Source organism: Dendrobates tinctorius, unplaced genomic scaffold (genome assembly GCF_039654945.1).
Source record: "Dendrobates tinctorius isolate UK_male_01 unplaced genomic scaffold, ASM3965494v1 ptg000022l, whole genome shotgun sequence".
Classification (NCBI taxonomy): Eukaryota; Metazoa; Chordata; class Amphibia; order Anura; family Dendrobatidae; genus Dendrobates; species Dendrobates tinctorius.
In genome coordinates, this window is record NW_027361690.1 from 37,188,411 (window position 1) to 37,201,393 (window position 12,983).

General features: G+C 41.7%; 1 protein-coding gene across 10 annotated transcripts in view; it reads right to left on the reverse strand.

Annotated features, from left to right (window-relative positions):
- The window catches only part of PPIP5K1 (diphosphoinositol pentakisphosphate kinase 1), a 273,000-nt gene that overhangs the window by 15,397 nt on the left and 244,620 nt on the right, over positions 1–12,983 (reverse strand). For 6 of the 10 annotated variants that reach the window (XM_073568597.1, XM_073568596.1, XM_073568594.1 and 3 more), the window contains one exon: positions 605–742. In XM_073568597.1, the coding sequence (XP_073424698.1) occupies positions 605–742 (138 nt within the window). Of the gene's footprint in view, positions 1–604; positions 743–9,118; positions 9,299–12,983 lie in introns of all 10 variants that reach the window. The other 4 variants (XM_073568589.1, XM_073568591.1, XM_073568590.1 and 1 more) reach the window with 1 other exon arrangement.

The following is a 12,983-nucleotide window of genomic DNA, read 5'->3' on the forward strand; positions in this document are numbered from 1 at the left end:
TAGGGTGACAGATTCCCTTTAAGCACACATACATGGTATATGGCGGACCGGATTTTATCATTTATTTTTTTTCTTTGGCCAGAAAAACCAATCTATTTTTGCTATAAAACTTTTTCATACATTGTCACATCATATTGCTGACAAACTTAAGGTACTGACACACTTAGCGATGTACCAGCGATCCCGACCAGCGATATGACGCGGTCAGGATCGCTGGTGCATCGCTAAGTGGTCGCTAGTGAGCTGCCACACAGGCAGATCTCACCAGCGACATCGCTGGGGTTGGGGGTCGCTACTTACCTGTCACACTAGGCGATCCTGCGTCCTCCCGCCCGGCTCCACGCGTCGCTCATCTCTCCACAGGAAGCGCCACAGGAAGCTGACAACGAGAAGCGGTCCTGAACGTTCTCGCGCGATCAGCGATAATCAGCGGGGGAGCCGGTCGTAGGTAAGTATCAGACACAGCGATATCGCTATAACGTCATAAATTATAGCAATATCGCTAGCGATATCGCTTAGTGTGACAGTACCTTTACTTCTTCACATCTTAGAAAAAATATATATAAAATGAAAAAGTATCCAATAATAAGAAAATGTACTATACCTGATGATCCTCGGCAGTGAGTTTCTGCAAACGTTTTACATATGTCTGTTAAAAACTCGCTGACTTGTTTGAGAGACAATGAGTTGTGAAGCGTCTCCAGGGGGTAGATGGTAGGAACCATTGAACATCCCTCAAATCCTGTAATAGAAACAATAAGGACATACATTTTACCAGACCGTCAAATCAATAGAACTTACAAATAGCTACTTCTACCTATTCCAATTTAGGCAGAAGAGTGCAATGAGCCCTAATCAACTAGATGTACTGCCCTACCCTACTGCCATGTCCTCCACCGTCGTCTCATTTCACTTCATCTCTTTTTATTCAGTAGAAGTGTTTATATAGTGATTTCAAGCATGCAGGGCTTTCCTCATAAGTGGGTTGAAAATGTAGTTTATGAAAATGTACTTTTCATATTCAAATCATTTGTAAGACTCCTCTTCCTACTGTGCAATATATAATGCATTTGTATCTCTATCATTTGTCTTATAAGGAGATTGTAATGTCCACAAATGCATTTACCTGTAGATATAAGAATAATATTAAGGTAAATAAGTGTTAAAAAATGATTTAAGCGGGTTATTGGAGCAGTACCTAAAGGAAAAAATGAAGTTTTATTCTTCCTGCAGCTGCTTGCTTACAGTCTTTGGGGTGGTTCAGGTGGTTGTGACAGTGACCACTCGTTGCACAGTGAGTGCGGCTGTGATCACTTTGCCGGCACTATGATTGACAGTCAGCTCTGGAGCATGTGTGTGTGCAGCGTGAGTGCAGAACAGGCTGTCAATCAATATGAAGGGGGAGTGACCTGCAGCCATACTCATAATATATTGAGCGGTAACTAACTGCTCAGATGACTGGAAGTGAACAGCTGCAGGGAAGGTAAAACGTCATTTTCTCCATGTAACAGCTCCAGTAAACCGGCTAAACAAGACTTTAATGCTATTTAGCTGCTGCTTATCTCATATTTACAGGTAAATTGAGTTTACAGGTGACAGGTTCCCTTTAAAAGCGCATCCTCATCTCAGATATTAATGGCCTATCCATAGGACGTCTCTGTTCCTCCGCAGTGTAAGGTGGCAGTGCACTTGTTGCTTTCTCCACTGATTTTAAATGTAAGTTCCAAAATAGTGGCGCTATTTTTGGAACTAAAATTCAATGGACAAAGCCACAAGTCAGCAGCCATCTCTCCATTGACAGAAGACTCCCGTTCTATAAGACATTTAGGTCATACCTTGGGGATATTCCATACATGTCTGAGATAAGAATAACCCTTTACCTCCTTGTACTATATATTTTACTTTTCTTGTTGTGCTTATTAACGCTGGGATTTCTAAGTCACTTCAACCACTCTAACTCATCAGTAATTTTCTAATTTATGCACAAATTCCACAGGGCAGAAACTGAATTAGCAATGGCAGCAGAGATGTGCTCTGAAGGGGTTGTTTTCATTATACAATCCATTTTGTGATCAAATCAACTAGTCAGTCCATTTTGGACATTTTGAAGAACCGGGTATACTAAAAGAACCTCCCTTATTGAACATATCCCTTCCCCCAATTCACAAAATCATCTAATAAAAAATCTGGCCATCACAATCAACTTTCATTTCTTAAAGGGAATCTGTCAGTAAGATCAACCCTCCTAAGAAGTCTATATGGGCAGTGAGATAAGATGTCTTATTCCTATATGTAAATGAGCTGTTCAAGACTACAGTATAGGCTGAACGCTGAATTGCATGAGAATCTGCCTCCAGAGCTTATTTTTAATGAAAGGGGAATTATCAGTATGAGACAGGTAAATAACAGCACAGCAGAACTGAAACTTGTCTCATGACAAACACTTTAGCAGCTGCAGCTCTCACAGCTCTGCTGTATTGTAACAATACTGCAGCCCAGTCTGCCCGTGAGATGGAAGCTGAGAAGAACCTGCAGATGTGCCAGGTGTAATCACATACAGCTCTTCACTGAGATCAGGAAAGCAGAGAGCAGCCATTACATATCACATTGGTAACTCCCCTTCACGTAAAATAAGCTCTGGAGGCAGATCCATATGGAGATCTATGTCCGGCCCACAGCTCTTATCAGCTCATTCAAATATAAAAAAAAATTGATTTATCTGATCTCAGATGTCGAGGTATCATTTTATTCAGCTACCCATGATCTGCATGTCCATGGCTCATGAGGGTTGATTGTACTGACAGATTCCCTTTGAACTACATTAAAAAAAAGTCTGCACTGTGATTTGCTGCTATGGGCAAACCTTGTTAGATTTTCTATCAGACAGTTATGATAAGCTTGGTTTAATGTTTTTAATTTTACCTAAACAAATAAGTTGGTATGATGATTTTCATTACTAAAAGTTTGAAGTAAAACACAACTGAACGTTATGCTCAGCGCACAGTATTTTAACTTGAGCATTAATGAAGACCCATGGAAGAGATTGAAGGGTTTGTAACTGATAGGAAATAATTTGCTGACTGTTGTATTTGCCAGTCCCATAGACAATGCATGAATGAATGGAGCGATAATGTGCATGGGCAACACTGATCCATTCAAATTGGGGAAATCCAATCCCAGTTTTCAAAATCATCAATGGGCTCCCCACTGTTCAGCAAGTTACTGGAACAAGCCCTTGATTAATAACCATTTAAGAATTTGCATTGTGCGCTGACCCAAAGAGAAGCGAAAGAAGTGATTAAATTCCTGACGTAGAAAATTGTCAGACAGTACTCCAAAATATTCAGTAATAAGTTATCTTACAACAATACTAATATTAGCACATTATTTAATGAAATTGGACCCATCACCAATACTTCTCACTTAATTTTAGTGCAGTGAGCAAATATTCTTGTGATACATTGTATAGAAATGTATCAGAAATTGAAATTACGATTTCAGATAAATGGTCTATTCCAAAACGCCAAAAGCTGTAAAAAAGCTGACAACAATCTGCATAGTCAGCATTAGCTTCTGGATCCACATGAGACTGCAAAAATATAAGTGTCAAAAGGGAGGTTAAGTTTAAAAGGGGTTGCCTCAACATAGGCGCTCCCTGTCCATATTAGTGCACAAGGATGTCATAAAGGGGGCTCCACTGACAAGATTCCACTTAAGTGAATTGCCGCAATGGAACGGCGGGTACGTACTAGATGCCTGGTTCCTCATGCAAAATTCTGCTGCTTGCCATGACTGAATGACAACGATCTGGAGATCACTGTGGCCGCTCAATACTAAAAAGAGGTTTGGGTTTGCTCAACATTTACTGTATATATCCCCTAAAAAGATAATCCAGAGGCAAACCCACAAAGTTTATATATATATATATATATATATATATATATATATATTTATATATTATAACACAGAGCAGACTTGTCCATGTTCAAGCCACATGCACATAGAGATTCATACAAGTTGATTAAATCCAAGAATCTTTTACGTATCTCCTTCATGAATGCATGCAGCGTAATGTTGTGGGCACTTGTATGATTCATTTTTTTTCCAACACCACACTAAAATGCAAGCAATTACTGTACTTCTTTGGAGAACAGGGAAGTTCTGGATTATGACCTGAACTAATAAATGGCTGAATTGGAAATCGGTAACACAGTTTAGCCAAATATTTAACTAGCTAATAGTTCATGTCAAAGGCAGTTCATAAAATCCCAATAAGGCTAAGTTCACACGTAGTGGAATTCCTGCAGAAGCTACCGCGAGAATTCCGGAATTCCATTCCGCGGGAAAATCGCATTTTAAATTTCCGCGATTTTCCCGCAGAAAAACTAGTGATTTGCAAGCGTAATTAGCTTTCAGAATCCTAGTGTTTTCCAAGCGATCTATAGCATCGCTTGGAGAACTGATTGACAGGTTGGTCACACTCGTCAAACATAGTGTTTGACAAGTGTGACCAACTTTTTACTACTGATGCTGCCTATACAGCATCAGTAGTAAAAGAGAGGATGTAAAAAAAAAAAATAAATATATTGTTATTCTCACCTTCCGGCGTCCCGCGCAGCCTTCCCGCCTCTCTCCACGCTCCCGGCATCTTCCGGTCCCAGTAATCCTTTGCACGAATGACCGCGAGACGTCGCGCTCCGCGAGACCGCGATGTCATCGCGGTCATTTTCACAAAGGATTACTGGGACCAGAAGATGCCGGGAGCGTGGAGAGAGGCGGAAAGGCTGCGCGGGACGCCAGAAGGTGAGCATAACAATATTTTTTATTTTAATTCTATTTTTTACAGGGATATGGTACCCAGAGCCCGGAGGACAGTCTCCTCTCCTCCGGACCGTGGGTACCATCCACAAATGTTCTGCTTACTTTTCGCATGGTGGGCACAGCCACATACGGAAAGTAAGCAGAACAATGCATTCCTATGTGGGTGGAATCGCCGCGATTCCGCTAAATTAATGAGCATGCTGCGTTTACCGTGAAGCGATTCCGCTGCGGAAAAGACCGCAGCATTAGCACAGCATTGGATGTGCATGGGATGCTTATTTTTCACGGCAAAATCGCGCGTTTAAGGCTGGTTTCAGATTAGCGCATTTTACATGCAGTGCATGGCGCCGCTAAGCCCCGCCCCCTACCCGCCCCGTCTGGTCATGTCCTCCTACAATCGCACACGGCTGCATGCAATTTGCGCACCCTATCTTTAGCATAGGGTGCGCAGACAGTGCGCTAGTAGGATTTTTGCGTGCGCTGCGCACTTTTGAAGGTGCGCCGGACACACCATGTTGCATTTTGGCGCGCACGGAGCACCTTCAAAAGTGCGCAGCGCACGCAAAAATCCTACTAGCGCACGGTCTGCGCACCCTATGCACAGATTGCATGCAGCCGTGTGCGATACTAGGAGGAAATGACCGGACAGGGGGCGGGGCTTAGCGGCGCCGTGCGCTGCATGTAAAATGCGCTAATCTGAAACCAGCCTTAAACCGCTGCAAAACCGCGAAAAAACCGCGACGTGTGAACGCAGCCTTAAGGTATCACTTACACAATTCAGTTTTCGTACAGGTTTTTAATGTGTTTTCTTTAGCTAAAAGTGGGATGGCATGTGAAACAGATAAGGGCAGGGTCTTCTGTTTACCCAGAGGCTAAGCTCCCACCAAACCGAGCATGCATGTGTATGGGGGAAGTTGGGAGATAGCTTGAGGCCGAGGTCAGACTTGCGAGAAACTCCCACGAGTCTCGCATGTCAATACCCAGCACTGCCGTTGCCACTCGGGACCGGAGAAATACATGCAGCTGCATGCTTCTGTCCGAGTGCTGGAGGCAGTGCCGGGTATTGACATGCGAGACTCGTGGGAGTTTCTCACAAGTCTGACCCCGGCCTCAGGAACATTTGCTAACTGTTATTTTACATATATGGAGACTTTTATGCTAGGCCACAAAAGATTAGTTGGGATCAATTATAAACACCGCCACTGAATAGCTGACTGAAAGAACTGCTGCATTCTGACCACTACCACATGCCATTCACTGTAAATCGGGTACAGACCGGTCCAATTTGAAGTGGGTAAGTCCCGCAAATGTAGGCCATTAATAGCAATATCCCAGAGAACCCCAGTAAGAACAGGCCTTTAATAACAAGGTCCCAGAAAACATCTGTCAGGGTATTTTTGGCACGGTTCTAAAATTTCATTACAACTCCCTTTCTCTAATGCTAATAGCAACTGCTTTATTCTTTATTTCCCAACAACATCAAGATACAAGACAGCATTGCTGGTAATCCATGTATGTATGATCACAAAGTACCCTATTTTTAAGATTCATAACATTGCAAAAAACAAAACAAAACAACCCTTGTGAGAGTTTAGGGACCACCCCTGTAAGAGTTTAGGGACCACACTATTCCATATGTTTTACAGATGTAGAACATTTGTACATGCCTACTTCCACTGAGACAGATAGTTTTATTTTCACAATGTATCAGTGTAAAGTATAGCGTGGCACTACTACAAGGTGCAAAAGTAGGTTACCCAGACCCAAGTGACTAATAAAGTAACTTGGCACTCAACAAGTAAACCTGAACATACATTTTAGATACCAAGTGTTCAGCCAGCAGCTATCACTCTTGCCTCCCACAAACATGCACACTCTGTTCTGCCACCAAGCATACATGTGTTCTCAATAGGAATGAGGGAGTAGGTGGCTATAAGACACCTCTAGAGGGGTGTTCTTTTCATTAAACAGAAAAAGATCAGGTTATGCTAAATCCAACATACCCTACCTTTCTTTCCCTTGTTGTTGGAAGAGAGTTGGGACTTCCCCACACCCATTAGAGAGTTGATCAGTCCCACCAAAAACTGGAGATTTGGCCTACATTAATCCAACGTGTACGGCCACGATAAGTTTGGTTAAGCTGTGAGACTGGACAAGACAGAGAAGGTGGTTCCTATGTACAGCTCATGAAAGGCTGCCTACACTGGTGCCTTGTAACAACCACTTGCTATAGGAAATCATACTTGAATAGTAATCATGGAGGTCCTGTTAATAAGAAGAACTATAGGCCAGTTTTGGTACAAAGTGGACAAGAACAGGGCAAATGTATGCAGTTCTTCAACAGATTTCACAAAAGCTGGAAATCTGCCAAAGCCTCACATCTGCATTTTTATGAACTCGAAGTGAGAGCAAAACTCTCAAAAATCACTGATAAGAAAGATCAGGGCTAGATAATGATCCTATGGATTAATACAATCTCTCAATCTCCGTAAATGTCCACTTTACAGTATGCAGATAATATTGCTAGTGCAGCTCTGTAGGATATCTAATATAAGCACATTTGTCAGATTCTTGCTTATGACCTATTTGTGCGTCCATTATGTGAGGTTTCATTCAGGACATTACAGGTAAGACAGATATGACTAAGGCCTCTTTCACACTTCAGTTTTTTGCATCAGTGAAAATCCGCCAAAAGGACGGATGCTGGATCCGTTTTAGAACTGATGACAACGGATGCCACCCATTCTTTTTTTTTTGACGGATCCGCAAAATGAATAATTTTAAAGGAATCGCAGCCTGGAAAAAAGAGAAAGAGAGAGAGAGAGAGAGAGAGAGAGAGAGAGATTGAGGGTTAAATGAGTGTGTGGAGGATCCGCCAGAGAAAAAAACGTTACAAGCTCCGTTTTGAAATCTTTGAGGATGGTGACGGACAGCAACTTTTGGCGGATCCTCAAAAAAATGGATGCAACGGACAGCAATCCTCCGTCACAGTCCGCCATTAATGCAAGTCAATGGGGGGAAAAAACGGATCCTCAAAAAAAAAATTGAGGATCCGTTTTTTTCAAAACCTGGCGGATTGTGACTGATTGTAAAAAACTGAAGTGTGAAAGAGGCCTAAGATAACAGCAGTGGAAGTACTTGACTGTTCAACATTTCTAGTCCAGACTTTTAAAGTAGGACTATAGAAAAGTGAGTGGAAAAACGTGTATCTTAAACACAGTTAAAATTATGGGAAAGAAAAGAATAGATAAGACTCCACTAAGAACAGATAAATATTTCTCCGAGTTTCATTTTTAGGTTTCCATTTGTATCTTTATCAGTGTCTAATTGTTGACCTACTGCTTAGAGAAGCATCCCTCCCATCAAAATTTTTAGCCTCTTAAAATATTGCAGTCATCATATTATATAGCACTGTGCACTCACAATTGCTCATTTTGCCTTTCTAACCCAGCTAATTCTTCTCTTTTCCATTAGGTCTATGACATAACGTGATTAAAAGCTGACTATCTGAATCATTCTACGCTCTATGTAGAAACAGGAGGTCAATTTTCCCTGTATGAGTCAAGTCACTGCAAAAGTCCCTGGCAGGGAGAAGAGGTAGCAGCTGGACCAGGAGTTGAAGGGGGAATGATTTATGCTGAGACAAGAAACTTTCTGATTCTACATAGAGCAGAGAAAATAGAAGAATGAACTGAGGAGAAAGGCAAAATGAGCAATTGTAAGTACACTGTGCTGTATAATATGATGAGTGCAATATACAAGGATACAAACTTCGACGGGAGTGCTTCTTTAATTATTGTGGACACCTCATTTGTCTCCACACATTAAAAATTTGTGCAATGAACAAATGGAACATCTGGCCATGGCAACCAATCAGACAATTCATTTATCATTGTAATAAAAAATGAAACATGATTGGTTGATTTGGGCTAGCGTCCCATTCTGTCTTTGCTAATTTTTAGTTTACACTTGTATTTCACATTTCTGTTAAATGCAAAATAAATGCTAGTATCAATCTTTGATAACAAACACAGCAACCAAGCAAAGCTCTCAAGTGCATACTATGAACTTGAAAAGCAGTAAGGTGACTCAATGCAACACAAAATGCACAGGAAGCAAACCACTGGAAAAGAACACTGGGGTAATAAATGCAGGTTAATGACCAGACAGACATTTATATGCTTGCTTTGTGGTACAGGCATCTGAATATTTCTCAGTGCACTTTGCATTCCATAAAGCAGACAGCAGAACGGTCTTTGCCCCCATAGATGAAGGCACAGCGGCAAGCGTGCAGTACCGTAGAGGCACTCCAAATCGTCCTGGCCCGATATCAGCCAGTTCTTGAAGAGACGGAGATGGTAGTAGCATTGGTGCAGGTGTTGGGCCATGGCCCCATCCAGACAGATGTTCCGAGACTGAGGGTATTCAGAGGAAAAGTGACGAAGCAGCTGGGCGACCTCGTGGTCTTCCAGGCATTCTAGAGAAAAGTGGCCCACAACAAGCGACAAGGAAAAAAAGAAGCGTGAGGATGGCAAGATGGAAAGAAGGGTCAAAAAGAAAAGCAAAATAAACATGTGACGAGGCATCTGGAAATGTGTACAGCCTTAGGTGGAAGATCTTTGCATTCCATGCTAAAAGAATAAAAATATTCAAAACTCATGCAACTTCTTGAGAAAACTAAACACTATTCAGATTACCTAACTTGCCATTTCTAATTTCTCAGTTTCATAAATTTTGGGATATAAGGAAAGCAAAAACAGCAAAGCAAATCTATTCTGATCATGGCAATGAGTCATTATTTAACCTGGAGCTGTAGCTGCCAATTAGTAAACGATGTCAATATCAGAGATACGACCTAAATATTGTACACAACAATCCACACACCCAATCTTGTGTTTACTCATTTTCGATACATTTAGAACTGGAAAAATATGAATAAATGTACTCCATTTGTTCCTGTGTTCCTGGAAACTATAGGTGGGAGAAAAAGCACCTCCATTATAGCTGCCACCAGGGACGTTTACGTATAAAAAACAAAAAGTAAAAAACATTATTTCTCTTATTTAGTCTTGAATCAAAGTAAAAAGGCTGTCCACTTGAAAAATGTCTTTATATATATTTAAAATAAAAATGTATACAACTTATACTTGTAATCGGAACGGTTTCCTGATCTGCAGATGTCAGTGCCGATCCCTGATCTGACAATGCTGGTTGTAAAGGGAGATAACCAACTTGCTCATTTTCAAAGCCAAAGCATGGCCACAGAAGGGAGTTGGCTTAGGTATTAAAATTTGTCAATGAGCCAATTACCTTCAAACTCAACACTGTTTATATGCCAAGGCTGAAAACAGAGCTGCTGGGAACTGGGACCAACGTAGATTCTGTGAGTTTGGGGCACCTTCGTAAATACAAGTTTTTTTTAGTAAGCTGTATATATTTAACACTTTAAAAGAATCTAAAGATATTGTTTTCAAGGTGACAATACCATACATAAAAATAACGCCAAATACTTGATGTATAGCTTTTAAAGACTATTTTTTTAAATTCCTGATATAAATTACAACAATTGCTATTGACACAATTGTTAATCAGGATTAAAAGTAAAACGAAAGAAATTAATTTTCTATGAAGCATGGTGCTAAAATGCAAAGTTTAATGTTACTGCTGCAACCTACTGTTTCCAGGTTAAAGTTAATATTGGTCATATGAAAGTGTACAAAAGAGACAATCTATCTTTTTTTTATTTTTTATTTCTAGCATAATACAAACCAGTTAACAAATGTAATTTATCTTAGCAATGCTATTGCTCTACACAGCTCAGTTACTCTTGACTAATCTATTTCTTCCTTTTTAGGGTGAGTGCACACACTGCGGATTCACCTGCAGATTTTTCCGCGCGGATTTGCAAGTAAAACCGCAGGTAAAGTGACATGCGGTTTTCCTGTGGATTTGCCAGCGGTTTTCCCCTGTGGATTGACACCTGGACAATGGAACAGGTGTCAAACCGCTGCAGAATCCGCAGAAAGAATTGACATGCTGCAGATTTAAAACCGCAGCAAATCCGTGCGGAAAAATCTGCAGCATGTGCACTGTGGATTTGAAATCCCATTGGCTAACATTGTACTGTACAATGTCTGCGGAACTGCTGCGGATCCGCAGGGCCAAATCCGCTGCAGAATCCGCAGTGTGTGCACACACCCTTACAGTGGGGAAAAAAGTATTTAGTCAGCCACCAATTGTGCAAACGTTACCACTTAAAAAGATGAGAGAGGCCTGTAAGGCCGTGTGCACACGTTGCGGATTGTGCTGTGGATTTTTCCGCACGGATTTTGCAAAATCTGCAGGTAAATCCGCAGGTCAAAAGACCTGCGGTTTATCTGCGGCTTTGCCCTGCAGTTTGACACCTGCACAATGGAGCAGGTGTAAAACAGCTGCGAATCCGCACAAAGAATTGACATGCTGCGGATTAGAAACCGCGGAAAAATCCGCAGCATGTGAACAGCGTTTTTTGTTTTTCATTGATTTTAATGGTACTGTACAACGCAGCAGAAACTGCTGAGCATCCGCAGCGTGTGCACATAGCCTTACTGACATTGAAATAAATCTTGCCAAATCAGACAAGGTGATTTTCTGGATTTGTTTTCTCATTTTGACTCTCATAGTTGTGGCCTACCTATGATGTCAATTACAGGCCTCTCTCGTCTTTTTAAGTGGGAGAACTTGCACAATTAGTAGCTGACTAAATACTTTTCCCCCCCGACTGTATATCACAACAAGCAAATATTTTGGAATAATAGGTCAGATTCTATTTGACAAAATTTACAATGTAAAGCCTTTAGCATATACCTCCAATGATCCACTTAAAAATATCTTAGAATAAGCACATGAGAACACAATTCAAATGTCTATCCTAGAATAACAAAATTAGTACTTTACACTCTCTTGTATCTTCATTCATTTGCAAGCTGCACACTTTTTAATTGAAAAATGGGTCAAATGTGGTCCTAAAATAAAAACACTCACTTAATACACGCTACTGCTTGTCTGTACACTGGCCAGTGTCCCCTGACCACTGATTGGCTACAGCAGTCATGTTCTATTCAAGACATGTTCATGTCCTCAATCCAAGAGTGCAGGTCCCCACCATCAACCTCAATTTTGACATTCTGGCCAATTATTTCAAAGAAAAAATTGAGCATATCCAACAGTAAATTTTTTCCCAATCCCCTATTATTAATGCATTATCCTCACTCCCGCACTGCATCAAGCTCACTTTCAGTCTTTGAATCAGTCACAGAAGAAAAATAAACAGGCTCCTTGCATCTTCTCACTCTACTACCTTCAGCAGTAACCCTATTCCCTCACATGTCATCCAGTCCCTTTCCCTGGCTGTTACCACTCACCTAACTAAAATAATTTAATCTCTCTCATCTGGTATCTTTCCCTCCTCATTTACACATGCCAGCATACAACCATTACTTAAAAAAACATCCTTCGAACAGAACTGTGTTGCAAACTACAGACCTGTCTCTAATCTTCCCTTCATCTCTAAACTTCTCGAACACTTGGTCCACTCCCGTCTTGTCCGCTATCTCTCAGATAACTCTCTTCTTGACCATTTGCAATCTGGTTTTCGCTTCTTAGGGCCCCGTCACACATAGCGACTCACCAGCGATCCAGACAAAGATATCAACTTGTCAGGATCGCTGGTGTGTCGCTACATGATTGCTGGTGAGCTGCCAAACAGGCAGATCTCAGCCGTGATCAGGACAGCGACACGCAAGTAACAAGCGACGCACGTCGCTTAGTTACCCGCAGTGTACGTTAAGATACCAGCGCGCTGGTGCAGGGAGTTGGTAACCAAGGTAAACAGCGGGTTTCTAAGCGCCGCATGGCGCTTAGAAACCCGCTGTTTACCATGGTTACCAGCTCCCTGCACCAGCGCGCTGGTATCTTACGTACGTACACATTGCACAGCGCTTAGAAACCCGATGTTTACCTTGGTTACCAGGCTCCAGCTCGCTGATCGCTGGTCTCCCGCCTGCCAAACGCAGCGATACGTGCTGGCCAGCGGGGGAGACCAACGATCAAAAAAATCTCCAGGCCATTCGGGCACGATCAGCGATACTGGGGCCGGTCGCTAATAATTGTCACACACAGCG